Source organism: Muscardinus avellanarius (genome assembly GCF_963383645.1).
Source record: "Muscardinus avellanarius genome assembly, chromosome: 6".
NCBI classification, from domain to species: Eukaryota; Metazoa; Chordata; class Mammalia; order Rodentia; family Gliridae; genus Muscardinus; species Muscardinus avellanarius.
This window is the reverse complement of record NC_137791.1, coordinates 77,501,073-77,526,212: the sequence shown is the minus strand read 5'-3', so window position 1 is coordinate 77,526,212 and position 25,140 is coordinate 77,501,073. Positions and strand designations below refer to the sequence as shown.

The 25,140-nt window shown below is 38.7% G+C and overlaps 1 protein-coding gene across 1 annotated transcript; it reads right to left on the bottom strand.

The window, feature by feature from the left end:
• Positions 1 to 8,720: 8,720 nt before the first annotated feature.
• CXCL11 (C-X-C motif chemokine ligand 11) lies at positions 8,721 to 24,565 on the bottom strand (the record flags this gene model as incomplete). The annotated part of the gene is made up of 5 exons (XM_080697217.1): positions 8,721 to 8,738; positions 15,873 to 15,953; positions 23,663 to 23,735; positions 23,841 to 23,967; positions 24,502 to 24,565. 5 exons carry the CDS (start codon positions 24,563 to 24,565, stop codon positions 8,721 to 8,723), a joined length of 363 nt encoding a protein of 120 aa, XP_080553343.1.
• Positions 24,566 to 25,140: the final 575 nt, after the last annotated feature.

Below are 25,140 nucleotides of genomic sequence, written 5' to 3'. Positions count from 1 at the left end.
GGGGACTAAAAATCTTCTTAAGGAAGAAAATACTTCTTATTCATTTATTTTAAATAGTACGTAGTACTAACTGAATCAGGGATTGTTTAAAATGCTTTATGGATATTGACTCATTTAATGCTGTTAAGTAGTTGGGGCTCCATCATTCTATGTCCTCACCCACTTTGTTATACAGCTTCTCCATGTTGTTCTTAATTTGGATGCATGATTTCCTTTGCATCTGTTTAATTGGCTGAAGTCATCTTTAAGAATCAAACATTTAACACACAGTGGAGAAAAGACAGCCTCTTAAATATGTGCTGCTGATATAATTTGATATGTATATGCAAAAGAATTAAAGTAGGTCTCTTTATTTCCCCATAAATAGAAGTCAACCCTAAATAGATCAAAGATTTAGACCTCAAACTATTAAATTACTACAAGGAAACATAGGGGAGAGAGCCAGGCATGATGGAACAGATTTATAATCCCAGTACTTGGGAGGGTGAGACAGGAGGATCTGGGTTTGAGGCCAGCCTCAGCTACTTAGCAAGGCCCTAGGCAACTTAGTGAGACCCTTTTTCAAAATAAGAATAAAAAATAGGGCTGGAGTATAGGTTCAATTCCTAGGTACAGAAAAAACAAACAGAAACAACAACAACAAAAAGAAATCACAGGGGAAACACTTGAAGATACTGGTTTAGGCAATGTTTTTTATAGGACCCCAAAGCATAAACAACAAACATAAAAATAGACAGATGGGCCGGGCGTGGTGGCGCACGCTTGTAATCCCAGCATTTGTGAGGCTGAGACTGGAGGATCGCGGTTTGCGGACAGCCTCAGCTAATTAGTGAGGCCCTCTGCAACTCAGTGAGACCCGGTTTCAAACTAAAGAATAAAAAACAGGGCAGGGGGTGTAGCTCAGAGGTTGAATGCCCCTGGGTTCCATCCCCAGACCTGCCCCCCCCAAAAAAAATAGACAGATGTGATCGCATTGAAATAAAGAGTTTCTGTACAGAAAAAAAATCAATAGAATTAAGAGATAACCTATGGAATGGAAGGAAATTTTACAAGTAAAACATCCTTCAAAGGATTTATATCCAAAATATATTAGGAACTAAAAAAGCTGAATACTTGCCAGATATGGAGGTGTATGCCTGTAATTCCAGATTTGGGAGGCTGAAGAAGGAGAATTGCCAAGTCTGAGGCCAGCCTCAATAGTTTAGTAGTGAGACCCTATCTTAAAAAAAAAAGTATCTTAGTGGTAGAATGCCCCTCAGTTTAATCCCAAGTACTGATGTTGAGGGGAGAGTATTAAATAGACATTCTTTTTTTTTTCATGAAATACAAGAAAAAATGCTCAATTTCACTAATCATCAGAGAAATGTAACTCAAACTATGATGAGATACCATATCACCCCAGTTAGAATGGCAGTTGTCAAAGAGAGAAAAAAAAATATCGGTGAGGATATGGAGAAAAAGGAACTCATACAACTGTTCTGGGAAGGTGAATTAGTTCAGCCATTCTGGAAAACTGAATGAAGATTTTTCTAAATACTAAAAAAAGAACTACCATATGATCCAGCATTTCCACTACTGGGTTCATAAACCTGAAGATGAAATCATTGTATCAAAACTATACATGTAAATGAAGCATGGTGGTGCATGCTTGTAATCTCAGTACTTGGGAGGCTGAGACAGGAGGATCTCAGGTTCACAGCAAGCCTTAGCAATTTTGTAAGGCCCTCTGCAACTTAGTGTGACCCTGTTTCAAAATAAAAAACAAAATAGATGGGGAGTATAACTTGTAGGTAAAATGCCTGTGGGTTCAATCCCCAGAACCACATATACACACAATGGAAGGAAGGAAGGGAGGGAGGAAGGAAAGAAGGAGGGAGGGGGAGAGAAGAGGAAGAGAAGAAAAAGATACTTGCACTTCTTTTGTGTGTGTGTGTGCGCGCAAGCATTTTTTATTTTTTATTTTTCTATTTTATTTTTTATAAGTGGAACATACTGAAAATGGTGTACATTTAGATTGTTCTTCATGCCCTTACCCCCCATTTCCCTTCCCCCTCCCAATAAAGAGTGTTGTCCAGGTTAACCATGTTATATTTCTATTACACATATTCATATGTAGCTCCTCCATTGAACAACCTCAGCTTTCTTCCTCTCCTATCCTTCCATTTCAAGCTTTGCTAGATTTCCCCTCCATCATCTGGAGTCCCTCTGGTATTACCACTACTCCCTAGCTTGGGCATATTAGAGAAATGTTTTGTCTCTTCTCTTTCTGTGCTTGACTAATCTCACTTAACATAATGTTCCCCAGTTCCTTCCATCTTGCAAATGCTATTATTTTATTATTCTTTATAGCTGAATAGAATTCCATTGTGTGTATTTCCCATAATTTTGCAATCCATTCATCTGTTGATGGAGATCTAGGTTGGTTCCATATTTTGTCTGTTACAAACTGTGCTGCTATGAACCTGGGTATGCATATGTTAATATAGTTCTCTGATTTCAAGCCCTTTGGAAAGATACCCAGGAGTGGTATAGCCAGATCAGATGGTGGATCTATTCCCAGTTTTCTAAGGAATCTCCACACTGATCTCAATAGTGACTGAACTACTCTGCACTCCCACCAACAGTGTAATTAGATCATAGACTGTGAAGTTATTAGAGAAAGGCATAGGATCAACACTCCACAACATATAGGCACAGGCAGTAACTTTCTCAATAAGACATCTAAAGTGCAGGAAATTAAAGCAAGAATTAATCAGTGGGATCTCTTCAAACTAAAGTTTCTTCTCATCAAAGGAAACCATCAAGAGCCTAAAGAGGAAACTTACAGAATGGGAGAAGATATTTACCAGCCACCACTCTGATAGAGGGCTAATATCCAGAATATACAAAGAGCTCAAAAGACTCTACACTAGCAAAGCAAACAACCCAATCAAGAAATGGGCAACTGAAATGAATAGACACTTTACAAAAGAAGAGCTACTAATGGCCAATAGATACATGAAAAGATGTTCAACATCACTAGCCATCAGGGAGATGCAAATCAAAACTACGCTGAGATTCCATCTAACCCCAATCAGAGTGGTAAGCATAAAGAAATCAAACAACAACAATTGCTGGCAAGGATGTGGGGGAAGAGGAACTCTTATACTTGCACTTCTAAGTTTACTGCAGAGCTCTTCACAAAGCCAAATTATAGAGTCAACCCATATGTCCTCTAGTGGATGAATAAAGAAATGTAATACATGTACACAACAGAACACTCTTCAGCTGTTAAAGAATGAAATCCTATCATATGCAGCACTTGGATGGAACTGGAGATCATTATTTTATGTGAGCAAAGCCAGACACAGAAAGACAAATACCATATGTTCTCACTCATTTTTGGAAGCCTATATGCCTACCTTGTAGAAAAATGAAATGAAATAGTTGTCACAAGAGACTGGGAAGGGCAGTGGGGAGGGAGGACAAAGATATTCAGTAAGGGACACCAAAAACAGCGGAGGAATCACTCCTGGTTCTTCTTTAGCACAGTAGGGTAGCTATTGGGCAAAACAACCCATAATGTATCTTAAAAATGACAGAAAGAGCATCAGATTTCCAACAAAAAAGATTAATAGTTGAAGAGATAGAAATACTTATTACCAGCCGGGTGTGGTGGCACACGCTTGTAATCCCAGCATTCGGGAGGCTGAGGCAGGAGGATCTCAGGTTTACAGCAAGCCTTAGCAATTTTGTGAGGCCCTCTGCAATTTAGTGTGACCCTGTTTCAAAATAAAAAACAAAATAGATGGGCAATATAACTTGTAGGTTCACAGACAGCCTCGGGTACTTAGGCCCTCTGCAACTTAGTGAGACCCTGTTTCAAATAAAGAATAAAAAAATAGGGCAGGGAGTGTAGCTTGGAGGTAGAATGCCTCTGGGTTCCATCCGCAGACCCACCAAAAAAAAAAAAAAAAAAAAAGAAAGAAAGAAAGAAAGAAAATACTACCCAGATTTGATTAGTACATTTTGTATAAATGTATTGCATATTACCATAATGTACCCCCATAAAGGTGTACAAACTTTAAAAAAAATTAACACCTAAAAGTATTTAATATGGATCTTATAGTGAATTTCATACCTAAAATGAAAAATGCTGTGGTATATGTTTAATACATATGTATACATATATATGGTTAGGCATTTATTCACTTAATTTTTTTTTTGGTTATTTGGATTGAACTCCTGGCCATTATGACCCTAAGCTACATCTCCAGTCTTCCTTATGTTTTATTTTTGGAACAGGGTCTTGCTAAGCTGGTGAGCGATTTGCTAAACATTGAGGCTGGTCTCAAACCTGCAATCCTCTTGACTCAGCCTCCCAAGTATTGGGATTATTATTGGTGTGTTCTGCTGTGCCTGGCTCACTTAAAGTATTTTTCAAAAGTGTTTTTTTTTTTTTTTTTTGCCTGAAACAGACCAACATTGAATTAGATTCTGTTATAGAGTGTATCAAGTACTGTATGTGTAGCCTGAAATTTTTGTTACTAGGGGAAAAGACATTTGTATGTTTTGAAAAAATTTTTCTTTTTGTTTTTGCTGCTCTAGGAATGAAACCCAGAAGCATTTGACCTCTGAGCTACACCCCCTGCCCAATTTTTTATTCTTAATTTTGAAACAGGATCTCACTGAGTTGCAGAGGGCCTCAGTAAGTAGCTGAGGCTGTCCGTGAACCGCGATCCTCCAGTCTCAGCCTCCCAAATGCTGGGATAACAAGTGTGCACCACCAAGCCCGGCTATTTTGTAAATTTTATCTGAATTTTTTTTTAAATACAAAAAATTGAGCCGGGCATGGTGGCACATATTTGTAATCCCAGCATTTGGGAGGCTGAGACCTGTGGATCACTTGTTCATGGCCAGCCTCAGCTACTTAGTGAGGCCCTCCACAACTCAGTGAGACCCTATTTTAAAATAAAGAATAAAAAATAGGGCAGGGAGTGTAGCTCAGAGATAGAATGCCCCTGTATTCCATCCCCAGACCCACAAAAAATAAATAAAATACAAAAAATTGTGTTTAAAATATGAATTTTTTTGCAAATTTTGAAATATCTCAAACAAATCTTAGGTATCACTCAACATCTTGTTATTTCTAAAGCTGGAAGACTTGTCTAAATCTTGTTATTTCCAAAGCTGGTAAGCTGATAAGACTTACCTAAATCCCAGGTCTTATCAGCCTGCTGAATTTCTTTTATTTTAACAGAAATAGAGATGGCTTCCAGATTTTTTCTGATATCTTTAATTCTTGTTGCTTACCAACTCATAAAATATCTTTCTTTGTATGTTTTTGTCTTAATGTTTATCTTGTTAGTGTAGCCACTCTGCCTCTTTCTTGCTTATTGCCAACATAAGACATCTTTCTCTATTATTTTCAACCATTTGTGAATGTGAATCTTTTTAATTTTTTTGTGGGTCTGGAGATGGAACCCAGGGGCATTTGACCTCCAAGCTACATCCCTTGCCCTATATTTTATTCTTTTATTTTTGAATCAGGGTCTCACGAAGTTGCAGAGGGCCTCTAAGTAGCTGAGGCTGTCTACAAACCGTGATCCTCCGGTCTCAGCCTCCCAAATGCTGGGATACAAGCATGCGCCACCATGTTGGGCTGTTTGTTTGTTTGTTTGTTTGTTTATTTATTTATTTATTTATTTATTTATTTATTTATAGTACTGGGATTGACTCAGAGGCCTTCTACCTCTGAGCTACACCCCCAACCCTGTTTTTTTATTTTGAAACAGGGTCTCACTAAGTTGCAAAGGGCCTCACTAAGTTGCTGAGGCTGGCTGTGAACCTGTGATCTTCCTGTTTCAGCCTCCCAAGTACTGGGATTACAAGCTTGCACCACCATGCCCAGCTGAAAGGAAGATACTTTAAAAACATATGTGATCCTGTCAGTCTTTAAGATTGCTCAACAACTCTGACTTAGAATAAAATATGAATTTTTAATTAAACCACTTTACTAAATTCCCTGTGATTTGGCAGTTACTTGTATCCCAACCTCACCTACATAATTCCCTCTCAACTACTGCTCTACAGTCCTAGTGGCCTTTCCACTAGCAGTCTTCTCTATTTGGAATCCTTTGACCATCCCCTTTGCATGACCGGTTCCTTCTGGGCATGTGGATTTTAACTAGATTGTGCATTTTCTTTCCGCACAATTTGAAGCAGACACGGCCTGATTTTAATTCTGTGCATAGTATTTCTCATCATCTGCCATTTGGTTATTTATTTAATCTTGGTTTAATAAATAATCATTGATCAGCTTAGTTTATTTGCTTAATATTTATTTTTCTATGTTAGTACATAAGCCTAGGAGAGCAGGGAGCTTTTTTGTCTTTTTCACAGCTGTATCCTAGCAATGAGAACATCTTCTAGCACAGGAGAGGCATTCAGTAAACATTTTGTGGATGGATGTACTTATGAGCAGACCTTTATAGACTTTAAATAGTAGCATAAATAACAGTTGTACTTCTTCTAAAAGAATTTACATTAGCTCATCAGGGACACTTTTATGTATATTCTTATTTTTTCTAGTCCTAGGAACCAAGTTTAGATTAAGGAGACTATAATTTCCCAGAAGAGACCATGTATTTAGGTAGGTGAAACCAGTATAGGTAGTCTTGGCTCGCCAGAGTCTTCATTCCAAGGGCTTTGGTATAAATATGGTGGTCTTATTTATGTGGTCATATTATAGAGTGGTCAACAAAAAGTTTTTTGAACGACTCATTCTCAGTATCTGTACTTATACTTTGAATGAATGAGGAGATGAAGATTTTCTTAATGAATGTTACATAGATGGCAGTGGATGGTGTTGGAAAAATGAGAGGATTGGGCTTGTTTTTATTTTCTCTGTACTTTGTACAGGAAACCAGTATCAAAGGATACTGGATATAATAAGGTCCAGTGTTTATCTTTGATGAACTTAAATTCTGTTTGAGAAGATTAAAAAGCATGAAACAAAGAACTAAGATTATTTTCCTGTGAATAATAGGTAGAAAATAATTAATATGGAGGTTCAAAGGAAGGTATACTCATTAAAATTAGCCGGACATGGTGGCGCATGCTTGTAATCCCTGCGCTTGGGAGGCTGAGACAGGAGGATCTCACAGGTTCGAAGCCAGCCTCAGCTACTTAGTGAGGCTCTCAGCAACTTAGTGAGACCCTGTTTCAAATAAAGTAAAAAAAAAAAAAAAGATCAGAAGTACTTAGAAGATCTTTCATAATAAAAAGGTCTTAAATGAGCCTTAGTGTGTGAATTGTACTTAAACAGATGGCCAGATGGGGAAAGCATATGCAATTACAGGAATACCACAAAAATAATAGTATAGGACATAGTCAAGCAGTTAGGAAGGTTAGTAGAATTTTCCTGGGGTAGTGGTTTCTTGTTAGGATTCTGTAGGATCTGGTCTTTAATTGTACCAGTTAAAAAAACTCCAATTATTCCTAATCCAGAGTAGATATGTTCTTAGAGTTTTGTTGCATAAATCTTTAAGAGATTTTGATGCAAATTAAAGACACTTTATTCATTTCTAATGAGGAAATTCCCAGTGACTTGGATGCTTGATTCTGGTATCCAGGTCATCCCCTTTTCAGGATTAAGGTTCATGGGAAGTTGAATTAGTAATCAGTACATTGCCTGGTGAGAATAAAATAAATACAAAGGATTTGTCTCTTGTTTTGCATGGAGTCTTCTTAACTGAGAAGCCTATAAATGTTATCAATGCAAAAATCACTTAGAAAAAAATCAAACTTAAGCCAGGCATTGTGGTGTGTGCCTATAATCCCAGTATTTGGGGGCCTGGGATGGGACTCTTGTAGGTTTTATTTCAGCCTCAGAAATTTAGCAAGATTCTGGAAACTTAGTGAGAGACTGTTGTTTTTTTGTTTGTTTGTTTTGTTTTTACTGTAGGAGGGATGGAATTTAGGCCCATTCTACCTCTTAACTATACCCCTAGCCCTATTTTTGTATTCTTTACTTTGAAACAGGGTCTCACTAAATTGTAGAGGGCCTCACTGAGTAGCTGAGACTGGTCGTGAACCTGTGATCCTCCAGTCTCAGCCTCCTAACTAAGTACTGGGATTATAAGCATGTGCCAGTCGGCTGAGACCCTGTTTTAAAATTAAAAAACAAAAAGGGTTGTAGATCAGAGGTAAAAAGCTTCTGGGTTTAATCTCCAGTATGTGTGTATATATATGTGTGTGTGAGTATATATATAAAGTTTATATATATATATATATAAAGTTTATATATATATATATATATATATATATATATATAAACTTTAATGGACATTAGCAGATATACTATTACTTGTTTTGCTCAGAGCCAGCTTGCATGGATCACTTGAATAGAAATCTAATAATTATTTTTAAGTTTATGTTCTCACATGGCTTTTGGTATATTCACTTTCCTAGCATTCACTAATCTGAGTCTCATTTGAAAGAAAATGAGAGTTAAGGAAATATCCCATTTTAGTTTCACTTTCAAGTGCTGTGATTTATCTTTGTCTCTGGCTATGGCATCAGGCCAAAACAAAACCCCACTCTGTCCTGACAGGCTTGTGAATACTGATTGAGGGAGTGGGGGAGGGAGGAATGCTTTCTGAGAAACTAATGTGATTTGAAGAAATTTCCTAAAAAGTGACCAGGAGGACTTTAGTGATTTCTGTGGAATGGAAATCCCCTTAGCTGGTGTAGGGTACCTGTAGAATTGTGGGAAAGTGTGGCAAAGAGAACTTTAGAGTTTTGACTTTGAACTCTCAAAATATTTCCTTGGCTGGAAGTATCTGGTAATACTGCTTATATGTTTTGAATTACCCACACGTCTCATCATTCATGATTAGCCTGAGAAGAAGGCAAAGTCAGTGCTGACAAAATAAATGGTAGACTCTTAAAATATCATTATTTGAGCTAGGTTTGGTAGCATATACCTGTATTTCTAGTACTTGTGAGACTGAGAAAGTATTGCAGTTTTGAGGCCAGCCTCAGTAACTTAGCAAGGCCCTCAGGAACTTAGTGAGACTGTTTCAAAACAAAACCAAAAAAGGGCTGGAGTGTAGCTCAGAGGTCGAATGCCCCTGGGTTCCACCTCCAGTACCACAAACACACACACACACACACACACACACACACACACACACACACAGCTTTGAAGAGCTGTGTGGATACATTTTAGGTCATACAAAGATTTACCTTAGCTGGGCGTGGTGGCGCAGGCTTGTAATCCCTGTGCTTGGGAGGCAGAGACAGGAGGATCGCGCAGGTTCGAAGCCAGCCACGGTAGCTTAAGAGACCCTGTTTCCAAATAAAAATATAAAAATAGGTCTGAGAGTGTAGCCCGGAGGTAGAAGGGCTTCCAGAAACCCCAGTACCACCAAAAAAAAAAAAAAAAAAAAGATTTACCTTATTCGTAATTGATGGAATGTTGGGGATTGGTTGGTAGTCTAGACACAGTATAAATTATTTCATTCTGTGATCTTAGACAAATTGTTGCAACTCTCTGTGCTTTAGCTTTCTTATCTTTAAGTGCTCATTAAAATACTTGATGCATCTACATTTCAGGTTATTCAAAAATGACAATAGATCAGTTTTTAATAGCCATCTCTCTGGCCAAGTTTCAGTTTATCTCTTAGGTACAATGGAGAGTGTGCTCTCTGGGTAATGCAGTTACCACTGTAGGCACAGCATTCACAAACTAGAGTCATGACTCATGGTAGAATTGAGGATTAGGCTCATGTAGTATATAGTTAGGGGAAAGGGCTTATTTATGTAGGTAATCTGGTTTAGCACAGTGAATTTATAAAGACAAGGATGCTCACTTTATCCCGTTTCATTGTATTGCAAGTCCTAGCCTGAGTGATAAAACAGAAAGAAAGTAAAGCTGTAAGGATTAGAAGAGAAAAAACAAAATCATGGCAGATGATAAAATTGCGCAGCAAACCTAAAAGAATAGTGAATTTTTCTTACAATAGTAGAGTTGATCAAAGTGGCTGGCTAGAGGATAAGTATATTCCGTTTTCTACAACAATATCAAATAATTTAAAATATCTAAAAAGAAATAATTTGCAATAATGCAGTAATTAAAACATACCAACAAAAGGTAAGGAAGGCTTATTTGCACAAAATATAGGATAATTTATCTAAAATAATACCAAGTAAAAAATTTGAGAGTAGGCCGGGCATGGTGGTGCATGCTTGTAATCCCTGTGCTTGGGAGGCAGAGACAGGAGGATTGTGCAGGTTCGAAGCCAGCCATGCGCTGGCTTAGGAGACCCTGTTTCCAAATAAAAATGTAAAAATAGGATGCTGGGCGTAGTGGCAAACGTTTGTAATCCCCGCGCTTGGGAGGCGGAGACAGGGGAATCGCGCAGGTTGGAAGCCAGCCGTGCTGGCGTAAGAGATCCTGTTTCAAAAATATAAAATAAGTCTGGGAGTGTAGCCCGGAGGTAGAAGGGCTTCCAGGAACCCCAGTACCACCAAAAAAAAAAAAAAAAAAAAAAAGAGTAAATGCCACATAATTACTTTTTTGGTAAAATTCAGAAAAATAAAGCTAATAAATTTTTTTTTATTCTTTTTTTTTTTCAGTACTGGGGATTGAACCTAGGTCACACAACCACTGCAGTACACCCCAACATGGATTGATAATCGATTGATTGTGATACTAAGGATTGAACCCAGGGCCATTCAACATCTGAGCTACACCCCCAGTCCTATTTTTTTGTTTGTTTGTTTGTTTTAAAACAGGGCTCACTAAATTTTGGAGGGCCTTGCTAAGTTACTAAGGCTGTCCTTAAAACTGCAATCCTCCTGTTTCAGCCTCCTAAGTACTGGGATTACAGGCATATACTGCCATGCCTGGATTTTATTATTTTATTTGATTTGGGGGGGTGTTACTGGAGGTTGAAACTGGGTATTCTACATCTGAGGTATACTCCAACACGTTTGGAGATTGGTGTGGAGGTTTCTTAGAAGATTGGGACTGTAACTATCATATGACCCTGTGTTACCGTTCTGGGTATCTTCCCAAAGAAAATCAGAATATCATGATACTTGCATATCCATATTTATAGCAGCACAACTTACAATAGCCAGAGATTAAAGAATTACAGGAGGAGAGCTGGAAATATAGTTAATAAAATACATTTAACAAATGAGATTATAGGAGATAAAACCAGATGATTTTCTGAGAAGAGTAAGAGATGGGAATTGGTTTCTTTTCTTTTTCTCTCTTTTCCTCTTTCCTCTGTCTTCCCCCTCCCTGCTGTACTTCCCTTTACCCCCTTCTCCACTCCCTCCCTCTACTAGGTCAGAAAGACTATGGATTAAGATGTATTGACAAATCCCAGTAGAGGGGATTTCAGTGCATGCATGGTTCTTAATACAGAGTGTGAAGGATGGCCAGTTTCCATTTGTGTAAGCTGCTTAGTATTATAATTTACTTCATTAAAATTACATAGTTTAATCAATACTACATGCTTTCTTTTGTGCTAGGTTGTGTTGTTTTATTTATCAGATATAATCTTAACAGCCACCTTAATGAGATGTACTTGTTTTTGTTTGTGATTATAGAGATTGAACCCAAGGGGAGTTCTACCTCTGAGCTATAGTCTTATTTATTTATTTATTTATTTATTTACTTATTTATTTATTTACTTGCAGTACTGGGGATAGGACCCAGGGTCATTCTACCTCCAAGTTACACCCCTACCCCTTTTTTATTCTTTATTTTGAAACAGGGTCTCACTGAGTTGCAAAGAGCCTCACTAAGTAGCTGAGGCAGTCCTCGAACCACAATCCTCTTGTTTCAGCCTCCCATATGCTGGAATTACAAGTGTGCACCACCATGCCCGGCTTATTTTTTATTTTATTTTATTTTATTTTTATTTTTATTTTTTTGGTGGTACTGGGGTTCCTGGAAGCCCTTCTACCTCCGGGCTACACTCCCAGACCTATTTTTGCATTTTTATTTGGAAACAGGGTCTCCTAAGCCAGCGCGCAGGGCTAGCTTCGAACCTGCACGATCCTCCTGTCTCTGCCTCCCAAGCGCGGGGATTACAAGCGTGCGCCACCACGCCCAGCTTATTTTTTATTTTAAAACAGGGTTTTGAAGCCGGGCGTGGTGGCGCACGCTTGTAATCCCCGTGCTTGGGAGGCTGAGACAGGAGGATCACACAGGTTCGAAGCCAGCCTCAGCTAGCTACTTAGTGAGGCTTTCAGCAATTTAGTGAGACCCTGTTTCCAAATAAAATATAAAAATAGGTCTGGGAGTGTAGCCCGGAGGTAGAAAGCCACTGGGTTCCACCCCTAGTACCACCAAAAAAAAATATATATATAATAATAATAAAATAAATAAATAAATAAAATAAAACAGGGTCTTGCTAAATTGCTGAGGCTAGTCTTGAATCTATGATTCTCCTGTCTCAGTCTTCCTATACCTGAGATTATAGGCATGAGCCACTACAGGCAGTGTACCTGTTTTATAAACTAAAATGGGATTCCATAGCAAGATTCGTATTCATGCCATCTCGTTCCAAAGCCTTTTTTTTTTTTTTTTTTTTAACGTGGTACTGGAGATTGAGCTCAGGGGCATTCTACCTCCAGGTTGTACCATCAGCCCTTTTTATTTTTTATTTTGAAATAGGGTTTTGCTAGTTTGCTGAGGATCTCACTAAATTTCTGAGGATGGCTTTGAACCTGTGATCATCCTGTCTTAGTTTCCCAAATACTGGGATTACAGGCTTGTGCCACCATGCCTCGCTAATTCCAGAGCTTCTTAGTCATACTATTATTGTGCCTCTGTGCATTACTTTTTTCATCAGCTTCTATTGATAAATATATGACATCAGTCAACAAATCAGGACACCTGGTCATCTTAAATTAGAAGTATCAGCCGGGCGTGGTGGCGCACGCTCGTAATCCCCGGGCTTGGAAGGCGGAGACAGGAGGATCGCGCAGGTTTGAAGCCAGCCGCGCTGGCTTTAAGAGACCCTGTTTCAAAAAAAAAAAAAAAAGTATAAAATAGGTCTGGGAGTGTAGCCCAGCGGTAGAAGGGCTTCTAGGAACCCCAGTACCACACACACACAAAAAAGAAGTATCAGCTGTTCCTGAAGAAGAAGCAGTTTCTCTTGTGCAATCAGGTTGACCTGGATCAACAGGGGTATGCATCAGATAGGGACTTGAATTGAAACAGAGGATACTTGCAGCTGTGACTTTTTTGTGTGTGGTATTGGGGATTGAACCCAGAGGCATTCTACCTCTGAGCTACGCCCCAGACCTATTTTATTTCTTATTTGGAAACAGGGTCTTGCTAGGTTGCTGAAAGCCTCACTAAATTGCTGAGGCTATTTTCAAACCTGCAATCCTGTCTCAGCCTCCTAAGTACTGAGATTACAGACATGCACCACCACATTCATCTCAGCTGTGATTTTGAAAATAATTTAATGCAGGTTTTAATCAGAGGCATAGGCAGGAGTAAAGGAACCAATAAGGGGATGTTGAGGGAATCCAGTAAAGGCTGTTAACATGTCCCAGAAAGATACAAGATAGAGAATTAGCATACCGGACCATAGTAAGCCCATTATATATTAACATAAACAACATACTTTTCTGAAAACTAGCTATAGTTTCCAAAACAAAAAGAAAATTGGTGAAGAGCCACATTGTTTTACATTTTCGCAAATCTTATGAGTAACTTAAATCAGCTGGATTATTATACCTGATTCTTAATTTGTTGCAATAATATATGCCATGTACCCTCTGGAAAACTTAGTAAGGCAATGAGAACAGAATAATTCCAGTATTTGGGAGACTGAGGCAGGAGGATCACAGCTTCAAGGCCAACTTCAGCAATTTAGTGAGACCTTCAGCAAACTTCAAAGTTTCAAAAAAAAAAAAAAAAAGCAAAAAGGGCTGATGGTGTTGGTTGGAGGTAAAATACCCCTGGGAACTAACACACACATTCATTGATTCATTTTCTTTCTTTCTCTCCCTCTCTCTCTCAGACAAATAAATAGCATCTTCATATAATTACAAAAATAATTTTGACTTGTGAGCTTCCTGAAAGTGTCTCAGGGATTTCTGGGGGAGAAGAATAATACTTGGAGCACTGATATAATTCAAGAGTAGTATAATCTATGTTCATTCAGTTCTTTTTTTGTGGTACTGGGGGTAGAACCCAGGGGCTTTCTACCTCCGGGCTATACTTCTAGACCTATTTTATATTTTATTTGGAAACAGGGTTTCATTAAGTTGCTGAGAGCCTCACTAAGTATCTGAGGCTGGCTTCGAACTTGTGAGAGCCTCCTTTCTCAGCCTCCCAAGTGCGGGGATTACAAGCATGCACCACCACACACGGCTCATTCAGTTCTTTTGTAGTAATATACCAAACACTTGAATCCATCGTAAAGCACATATATGACATTCAGTGTTTATATTAATTAGAAACTTTAATGTGAGACAACACCGAACAGTAGTTAGTTAGCTTTCCATTACTGTGACAAAATACCTGAGATAATAACTTATAAGGAGGAAGGATTTATTTGGGCTCATGATTTCAGGGCTTTCAGTCCATGGTCACTTAGCCTTGTTTATTTCAGCAGGTGATGTAGCACATCATGGCTGGTGAGCATGATATAAGTTACTTCATGGTAGGGGGGAAGCAAAGAAAAATAAAGGTTGGGTCAGGGTCCTAATATCCTCTTTAAATGTGTTCTCTCAATGACCCAGATTTCTTTTACTGGGTCCCACCACCTGAAAATTCTACCAGTAGTGCCACAGGTGGGGACCAGGCCTTCAGAAATACTTCAAAAAATATTTTTAAGATCCAAACTGTAGCAAGTAGTTGAAAAAGAAATTAGTGAAAAAATGTGAATTATGCTTAAGACTATCACTTAAGTTAGACAATAAGAAGTATTCAAAAATACCTACATGTGTTGTAAGAGTATTGTTCGGTACAACACATGCCAGTTAGACAAACTGTCACTTACTATACAACTGACAGACCAATTCATGCAGAATGTGGTGAAAACTGTGTGGTTTCTGGTGCTCAAGGCACCAAGAGTTCTTTCTTATTTACTAGCGAGTATTGAGCACCTGCTATGGTACTGTACCATGGATGCTACAGGAGTGCAAACAAGTATCACATGGTTTCAGTCAATGAGTCTTCCTTCGAGGCAAGGAACACATTATAATAAGATAATAAGAATTATGTGTTATAAATGACAAAATGTAGATATATCAAGGGGAGAGTGAGTAATTCCAAAGTCTATATATGTGGGACGCCTCAGGAAAGATTTATATATGAGTCTTAAAAGATGAGTAGGTATTCAAAAAGTAGCACAGGAACTACAAATAACTGAGGGTGCTGGCATATCAGCTGTGCATGAAGGTGGTGGTAAGCGGCAATGTTCAGAGACAGAGGCTGACATTGTACTAATTGATATGAGGCCATGGGGGATATAAAGATCTGAAAGCAGAGGGATATACTGCATTTTAGAATGCAGTGTAGAACGGAAATCAAGGAACAGGGTGATGGGGATCAGTGGATGGAAAACCAAAGGGACTGGGTAGTTCCTGCTGGACAGTCTAGCAGGATGTGTGTGTGTGGGGGGGGTGCTGCAGATTGAACCCAGGGGCATTCTACCTTTGAGCTATACCCCCAGTCCTATTTTGTATTCTTTATTTTGAAACAGGGTCTCACTAAGTTGCGGAGGACCTCACTAAATAGATGAGGCTGGTGGTGGACCTGTGATCCTCCTGTCTCAGCCTCCTGAATGCTGGGATCACAAATGTGGGCCACCATGCCTGGCCTCTAGCAAGATTCTTGCTGAAGATATCACCTTGATGGTGGTGAGAGGTGAGGAATTTAACCAGATATGGAAGATGATCAGAAGATGAAGGATTCTTGCTGAAACTGGGTTCTGCAAAGAGGAACACAAAATTGAGGCCTAGATGAAAAGACAGTTGAAAGGAACCTGACTAAAGTTTGGTTAAGGAGTCTTGGTCAAAGGTTGCTTTGGAGTAGTGTCAGAGAATGGAGACAGAGGCAGGAGACTAAGGAGGCTCTTACAGCAGACTGAATAAAAGGTGTTGAGCTTGAGTGTAAGCTTTAGCCATAGACACGGGAGAAAGAGGAATGAAGTAGAGATGTTTAATGTGATATGGATTTACTTTCAGGTTATATCATTGATCAGGGCTAAGTATAAATGCTTTTCTTTCTATTATCTTTTTTTTTGCGGGTCTGGGAATGGAACCCAGGGCATTCGACCTCTGAGCTACACCCCCAGCCCTATTTTTTATTCTTTATTTTGAAACTGGGTCTCACTGAGTTGCGGAGGGCCTCACTAAGTAGCTAAGGCTGTCCCCGAACCGCAAACCTCTGGTCTCAGCCTTCCAAATGCTGGGATTACAAGCGTGCGCCACCACGCCCGGCTTCTTTCTTTCTTTTGATAACAAAGATGAATAACCCTCTTTGAAATAGAATGCCATGTTTCTGAACTTGTATATTTGGGAAGAGATTTTCAAATATGACAAATTTAATCATTTTGGGGAGGAATTTTTTTATATTGTGCATTAATGGAGTACAAGATGGTAGAGGCATACATACACACATCACTCAATTAGCCCTTCCACAATGCCCACCCCATTCCCTCTCCCCTTCCTCCTTCTCATGTTTGGCTTAGTGATTGACTTTGATATGTTTGTGAATGTGCATCATGTACATTAGGAAATTTCCCTCTTCCCTTTCCCATCCCCTCAGTTAGGTTGCCTTATTTGCTCATGTTTGGTTTCTCCTTCTTCATTTACTGTTCCTCCTATGACTCTTTTTCTTTGTAGCTTCCACATGTTAGAATGGAGAGCATCCAATTTTTTACTTTTTTTTTTTTTGGTGGTACTGGGGTTCCTGGAAGCCCTTCTACCTCCAGGCTACACTCCCAGACCTGTTTTATACATTTTTTTATTTTGGGAAACAGGGTTTCTTAAGCCAGCGCGGCTGGCTTTGAACCTGCGCGATCCTCCTGTCTCCGCTTCCCAAGTGCAGGGATTACAAGTGTACGCCACCACGCCCGGCCAATTTTTTTACTTCTTGTGACTGACCAATCTCACTTAGCATATGTTCTCCAGTTCCATCCCTTTCCCTGCAAATGACATAATTTTGTTCTTCTTTATGCTCAGTAAAATTCCACTGTGTACATATTGCATAGTTTTGTAATCCATTCATCTGTTGATGGACATCTTGGCTTGTTTCATAGTTTGGCACTTGTGAATTGTGCAGCTATGAAGAACATAGATACTCATGCATTAGTTTGATAGTTTGGTTTGGGGGAAGAATATTTAAAGACACTATAAAAGTAAATGTAATTTGGGAAAGTATGGTATATACTATTCTCCTTTACTCCATTTCATAAATCAGATATTTAAACAAAATAATAGAATTTATCTAGGTATGGTGACACATGCCTATAATTTCAGCACTTGGGAGGGTGAGAAAGGAGAATTGCAGGTTTGAGACAAGCTTCAGCAACTTAGCAAGACCCTCAGCAACCTAGCATGCTCCTGTTGCAAAATTTAAAAGGGGGACTGGGAGTATAGCTCAAAGAGAAATACCCCTGGGCTGAAACCCTAGTAAAATAAATAGAATTTGAAATTTGATATAATTTAGTAGTACATGTTATTCCATATTTTAAGTCATTATTCAATAGTTTTCTTGAAACTCTTATTGAAATTTTATGTGAACAACTTAAGAATATAAAACTTTAACTAATTAAAAATTATGTAAGCCAGGCGTGGTGGTGCACACTTATAATCCCAGTACTTGGGAGGCTGAGACAGGAGGATCGCACAGGTTCAAAGCCAGCCTCAGCTACTTAGTGAGGCTCTCAGCAACTTAGTGAGACCCTATTTCCAAATAAAATAGAAAATAGGTCTGGGAGTATAGCACAAAGGTAGAAAGCCTCTGGGTGCCATCCCCAGTACCACACACACAAAAAAATTATGTAAATCCTGTAATTTACCTTAGCACATTCTCATTTAGTAGCAGTGTTTTCTCTTTCGTGTGTGTGTGTGTGTGTGTGTGTGTGTGTGTGTGTGTGTGTGTATTACTGGGGATTGAACCCAGGGGCATTCTACCTCTGAACTGCATCCCCAGCCCTATTTTTTTTAATTTTTATTTTGAAACAAGATCTTTCCAGGTTGCTGAAAGTCTGGCTAGATTGCTGAGACTGGCCTCAAGTCTGCCACCCTCCTATCTCAGCTTCCCAAGTACTGGGATTACAGGTGTGTGCCACCACTCCTGGCTACTTCAGTTACATTTTATTGAGCACCATCAAAAACTGTATGTGCATTGATGGTGCCAGGATTTCCAGTAAGTAGTTTTTTGGGTACTTAAGTGAACTATGGTCGCAAAGTACATGATGATCTCACACTTGCTCAATTTAATTACCAGTGTCTGGAAAATAAACTTTGCAGAAGAAGGAACTAACATTGTTGTCCCTAAAAAAAAAAAAAGCAAAAACACCAGAGAATTTTGTGGATGTGCATTACTTATAAAGCATAGAATGTTTTGACTACATTATAAGGATTTCTATTTGTTACCTATGAAAATCCTTAAGAAACAGGTATGGCTGGAGATGGTGGTGCACGCTTGTAATCCCAGCATTTGGGAGGCTGAGACAGGAGGATTGTGGTTTGCAGACAGCCTCAGCTACTTAGTGAGGCCCTCCACAACTTAGTAGGAGCCGGTTTCAAAATAAAGAATAAAAATAGGGCAGGGGGTATAGCTTGGAGGTTGAATGCCCCTGTGTTCCGCAAAAAAAAAAAAAAAAAAAAAGAAAGAAAGAAAGAAAAAGAAAAAAGAAATAGGTACAAAGAAATATATTAGCTCCCTATGGGCATATTAGCTGTCATACTCAATAGCTGAAGTAATATAATCATTCCTTTTCTAGCAGTATTATGCATAAGTACTGCATCTCTTTGAAAGCTCCTCTTGGTTAATTGGAAGAAACAGTCCTGAATTTCTAAGTCATTATTATTAGTCATTGTCTTGAATTCCACAAGTTTAGAATCTAAACTGCAGTTTTCCATATTTTAAACCATTTCTTCCCCTTTTGATATTCTATTCTTGTCAGTGGCAACATGATTCTTTTCTACATCAAAACCTCAGCTTTTGCTAGGCGCACGCTTGTAATCCCCGCACTTGGGAGGTGGAGACAGGAGGATTGCGAAGCAAGTCTTGCTGGCTTAAGAGACCCTTTTTCCAAATAAAAAAAGTATAAAAATAGGTCTGGGAGTGTAGCCCGGAGGTAGAAGGGTTTCCAGGAAACCCAATACCACCAAAAACAAACAAACAAAAAAAAAAACTCAGCATTTTTTCTTGATTCCTGTCCCTGCCTTCAGACTCAATTCCTGAGCATTCTCCTTGATTCCTTTCTTTGACTTCAGCCTTCACATTCTATCCAGCACTAAGCATACAGTGTAATGCGCATTTTATTTCTGTTTTTGCTATTATTGTTTCTCAAAATCACTTTATAATTTCCTATCACTGTACATTTCTTCATGCCATTCTTAGGCTACAAGTTCCTTTTGCCTCATTCATATTATCATTCAACAGGGTCTGCTATGTGCCCAGCATTGTGCTATGGGGTTAGTGGCTTTCTTCCTGAACTATACTTGTGGGAGAGCAGACTGTAGGTATAGGAATAGTTCTTTAGCTACAGTTGCAATAATGTGATGGAAAAGTACAGACTATTATGAAAACAAATAAGACCTTATCTAGTTGAGGTTGAAAGGGTGTTGTTTTTTTTTTTGAGAAAATGTTATATACTCTAGACCTAAGTGATTAGTAGCTTTAGCTTAGTGAATAACATGTGCAAAGGTATGGAGCTGGAAGGAAATTTGGGTGGAATATATTATTTCTCTCACATTTTATTTTTCTGTAAATAATATAGGTATATGTTCTCAATAATAAGGTACTTTTTATAATATGTAATTTCTTTGTAATCTTTTTAAAATTAGTAATTTTAGTCAAGCAAGGTGACACATGCCTACAATCCCAGATACTTTGAGATGCTGGAGCAGAAGGCCAGCTTGAGCAGTATAGCCAGACCCTGACTCAAATTTTTTAATAAAGAGCTGAGGATGTAGCTCAGTGAGTGGTAAAACACTTCCCCAGCACTTGTGAGGCACCTGGTTCAATGCCCAGTGCTACAAAAACAAAATTTATCATGCATTTTTTTTTTTTTTGCAGTACTGGGGATGGAACCCAGGGACATTCTACCTCCGAGCTACACCCCCAGTCCTATTTTTTTAGTCTTTATATTTTTTGAAACAGGGTCTCACTGTGTTTACAAATGGCCTCGCTACAGAGCTGAGACATTCTGCGAATTGTGATCTGCCGGTTTCTGTCTCCCGAATGCTGGGATTACAAGCATGTGCCACCATTTCCAGCTTATCATGCAGATTTTTTTTTTTTTTCGGGTCTGAGGATGGAACCCAGGGGCATTCGACCTCTGAGCTACAGCCCCTGCCCTATTTTTTATTCTTTATTTTGAAACCGGGTCTCACTGAGTTGCAGAGGGCCTCTCTTCTGCCTCCTCCTCCTCCTCCTCCTTCTCCTTTTTTTTTTTTTTTTTTTTTTTTTGGCCCTGGGGATAGAACCCAGGGTATTCTCCTCTGAGCTACACCCCCAGCTTTATTTTTTATTTTGAAGCAGGTTCTCACTATGTTGCTGATTCTCACTAAATTGCTGAGGCTGGTATAAAACGTGTGATTTTCCTGTCTCAGCCTCCCAAGTATTGGGATTACAGACATGCATCACCATGTCTGGCTGAAGTTCCATTTTTGTATATAAATTTATATGACATAACAAATGTATTATATATAACTTATAGACATATACCTGATTATAATTCTGTAACAAATAGTTTCATTTTTCAAATGTAGAGATGACTATATATAAAGAGTGCTATTATCAGTCAAGGTTTTTGGTTACATCCAGAGAAACCAACCCTGGCTAGCCTAAGAAGAGCAAGTTAATTGGTAGTTAAGCTATAGGAAGACTGGAGACTCATGCTTGGAAAATGGACAAGGATCTAAGGGAGCCGGGTATCAGGAAGGACTGTAGTTGTGCTGCAGGAACAGTGCTAGGAAGATACTATTGTAAAACTTTCCCTGTGGCTGCTTTCTTACTGGTAATATTTTGTGATGGTAGCTAGAATTCAAAGTGTACAGCTTGTCTGAGTCTTTGTTCTAACTATAGGGATAATCTCTTTTGACTTCTCAACAAGACTCATACAATAAGGGATTTGTCCCAAGTAAGAAGTGGGTTTGAACTAGGATGATTGCCCCGGTCTCCACCTCCAAATCACACAAGTAACAGCCACTCTTCACATGTACCCATTACCCTGTTTCTAAACAATTCTTCATGATGACGAGTTTTTTTTGTTTGTTTGTTTATTTGTTTTTGCGGGTCTGGGCGTGGAACCCAGGGACATTCGACCTCCGAGCTACACCTCCTGCCCTATTTTTTATTCTTTATTTTGAAATCTGGTCTCACTGAGTTGCAGAGGGCCTCACTAAGTAGCTGAAGCTATCCACAAACAGCGATCCTCAGGTCTCAGCCTCCTGAATGCTGGGATTACAAACGTGCGCCACCACACCTGACTAGAAAACCAGTTTTAAACCGGGCGTGGTGGCGCACACTTGTAATCCCTGCGCTTGGGAGGCCGAAACAGGAGGATCACGCAGGTTCGAAGCCAGCCTCGCTGGCTTTAAGAGACCCTGTTTCCAAATAGAAATATAAAAAATAGGTCTGGGAGTGTAGCCTGGAGGTAGAAGGGTTTCCAGGAACCCCAGTACCACCAAAGGAAAAGAAAAAAAGAAAACCAGTTTTAATATGCTAAGATTTTATAGTGTAAGGATGACTACAGAAATTGATAGATTATGTACTTTTTGAAGAAACAATCACAAAAAATAAAAATGATTGCCAGATGTACACATATTTATTTTTCAACTTTTTTTGGTGGGCAAAAACATTTTATATTTAAAATGCATCCAAGATATTACTGTCATTTATAACAATAGACAAAACCAGAATATACAGTAAATACATAACCTAATTACATTAAATATCTCAGTGAAAAAAATCAAAGACCAGTCCTACTAGTTCAGTTATGAAATATTTGCACTTGCCAGTTTCCTATAGCTTATAATTTTTTCAAAGTACATCTTATTTTTTTTTTTTGTGGTACTGGGGATAGAATACAGGGGCATCATACCTCCAAGCTATACCCCCAGTCCTATTTTTTAGTCTTTATTTTGAAACAAGGTCCTCACTTAAGTTGCAGAGGGCCTCACTAAAGTAGCAGAGGCTACCTGTGAACCTGAGACCCTACGGTCTCAGCCTCCCAACTACTGGGATTACAAGTTTTTGCCACCATGCCCAGCTTCAAAGTACATCTTAAGAATTAGTCTTTTATAAAACAAAATGATGCATAGTAAGTTTTTTATTCATGTATTACATATTTCAGGAAGGAAATGTTTATTTGTATAAAAATTATTTGAGAAATATTTTTGTTGTACACATGGATGCTTTTGATTCATAAGGGATTGACTCTGTATCCAGAGATAATGATATGGAATGTCTCGAGTATACAGATACCTTTTAGAGAAAGAAATCCTTTTACTGTCACAGCAGAATAGTTCTAAGTAGAAAATCTCCAGGAAGTTTCCCTAACTTAGAATTCATGAATGTATATTGCAATAGGCAAGTGGAAGTCAGACTCCTATTAGAGAATTCTTATCATTTCAGTAGTCACAGTTAAACTTGTTTGAGGTTTTCAAGTCTTCTTTTCCAGAACTTCACATGTTTTTATGTTTTAAATAATTCTTTCTTTCAATTTGCTGTAATGAGAAAATAAGAAAATAAGAGTGTTATTTACTGGGCTGTTTCCTCAGTAATTAAGAGTTGCCATGTAAATACCTACTACAGTAGGAAGGGATGCTGTCTTAACCAAAGACCCCTTAACAGAATCCTTCACACAGAAGCTGGGCGTGGTGGCGCAGGCTTGTAATCCTAATACTTGGGAGTCTGAGACAGGACGGTTGCAGAGGTTTGAAGCCAGTCTCAGCTACTTAGTAAGGCTCTCAGCAACTTAGTGAGACTCTTTTTCCAAATAAAATATAGTGTGTGTGTGTGTGTGTGTGTGTGTGTGTGTGTGTGTGTGTATCCGGGAGTGTAGCCCAGAGGTAGAAAGCCCCTAGGTTGATTTCAGGGTGGTGTGTGCATACACACACACACACACACACACACACACACACACACACACACACAGAGAATCCTTCACACAGGATCAGAGCAGAATCTTTCTGAAGATGTCTGGTTTTTTTTGTTGTTGTTGTTGTTTTTGCGGGTCTGGGGATGGAATCCAGAGTCTTTTGACCTCCGAGCTACACCCCCTGCTCAATTTTGTATTCTTTATTTTGAAACAGGGTCTCATTGAGTTGCAAAGGGCCTCACTAAGTAGCTGAGGCTGGGATTACAAGTGTGTGCCACCACGCCCGGCTTGTCTGTTTTTTTTTTTTTAATCTCAGATAAAACAGATTATAACATAGAAATAATCTGATAACCTACCTTAATGATAAGGCTTGCTTGTCTTGAACTAGGGTTCAGACATCGTTGTCCTTTATGTGCTTTCAGGGTAATACTGTAAAGGGAAGATCCAAACGAGTCTTAAACTTTGAATGGGAAAACATAAGTAAAAACCAAAAAAGCCTCAAGCACTGTCATTGTAAGCCAGTCCATTACTTACATTACTTCAGTTTTGTCACAGCTGCTACTTGGGAAAATTACAGAGGCTTTCTCAATATCTCTCACTTTCACTGCTTTTACTCCATGGCCTATACAAAGACACCGTCCTGCTTTGAACATAGGGAAGCCTACAACAGATCACAGTATTGGTTATTAATACATTTGATTGCAACAGATGGCTATGGTTTGTTAGTCTAATGAGTGTGAGACAAATTTTGATCAAGAGTGAAGGTAGATAACACTTGATATCACAGTTATTGGTAAAGGAGTTAAGTAAATATGTATCCCTCCATACAAACAATTAAAAATGGAACTATGAAGGACATTTATTAAAGGTGAAACTTGTTTTCCTGCTGCTTTTAAGCCTAAGAATATTTTCTGGACACATAATCTCAAAGTCTTTTTTTTTCAAGCATTTAAATTTTTGCTAAAGGATCTTCCCACCTATTGAAGCCACATACAATATTTCATGAAGTCTATCATCTTTAATTTTGTCATCTCTAGTGCCTTAAACATTTCCAACATTTTCTGCCAAAGCTGTAACTTTTAATGTGTAAGGTTAAATAAAAAATTCCCATACATTTTAGGATAAAATTGGAAGAAAGACATTTGAAGCATTACAAAAGAAATTTATAGACGGAGAAGTGAAAAGGACCAAATACCTTGAGCAGTTGTAGCACAGAATATCACCGCCAAAGCTATAGCCAGGACCTTCACATGCAACATGTTTCTTTATTGCTGCTGCTGCTCCTGTCAGCTTTGATAGTCTTGGAGAGAGTAGGAATACTGAACCTGAAAGGAAGTTCTTAATTGGCATATAAAAAGCATTTTGATAGCAGGAATTTCCCTTAATGAGTCATCTTCCTTTATTTGTTTCCAAGAGTTTTTGTTTTTTCCTACCTCAATGCCACTATTTTTTTCTATTGGTTGAGGGTTTAAAGTGATGAGAATGTGAAAATACTTAATAAAGAATAAAGTGCTGCTGGGCATGGTGATACACACCTGTAATCCCAGTACTTGGAAGGCTGAGGCAGGAGGACCACAGGTTCAAGGCCAACCTTGGCAACTTAGTGAAACCCTGTTTACAAATGAAGAAATTAAAAAAGGGCTGAGGGCATGTCTTGGAGGTAGAATGCCTTGGGTTCAATCTCCAGTACAAAAAGAAAAAGAATAAAATGCTGTGTAAATATTATAGAATAGGGTATATTCAGATGGGAACCAGCTTCCGTAAGGCAGCTTTTCCTGGAAAGGCATTTAATTGTTGGACTGCTCTGGAAGTTCCAATTGTCATTCATTAAGAA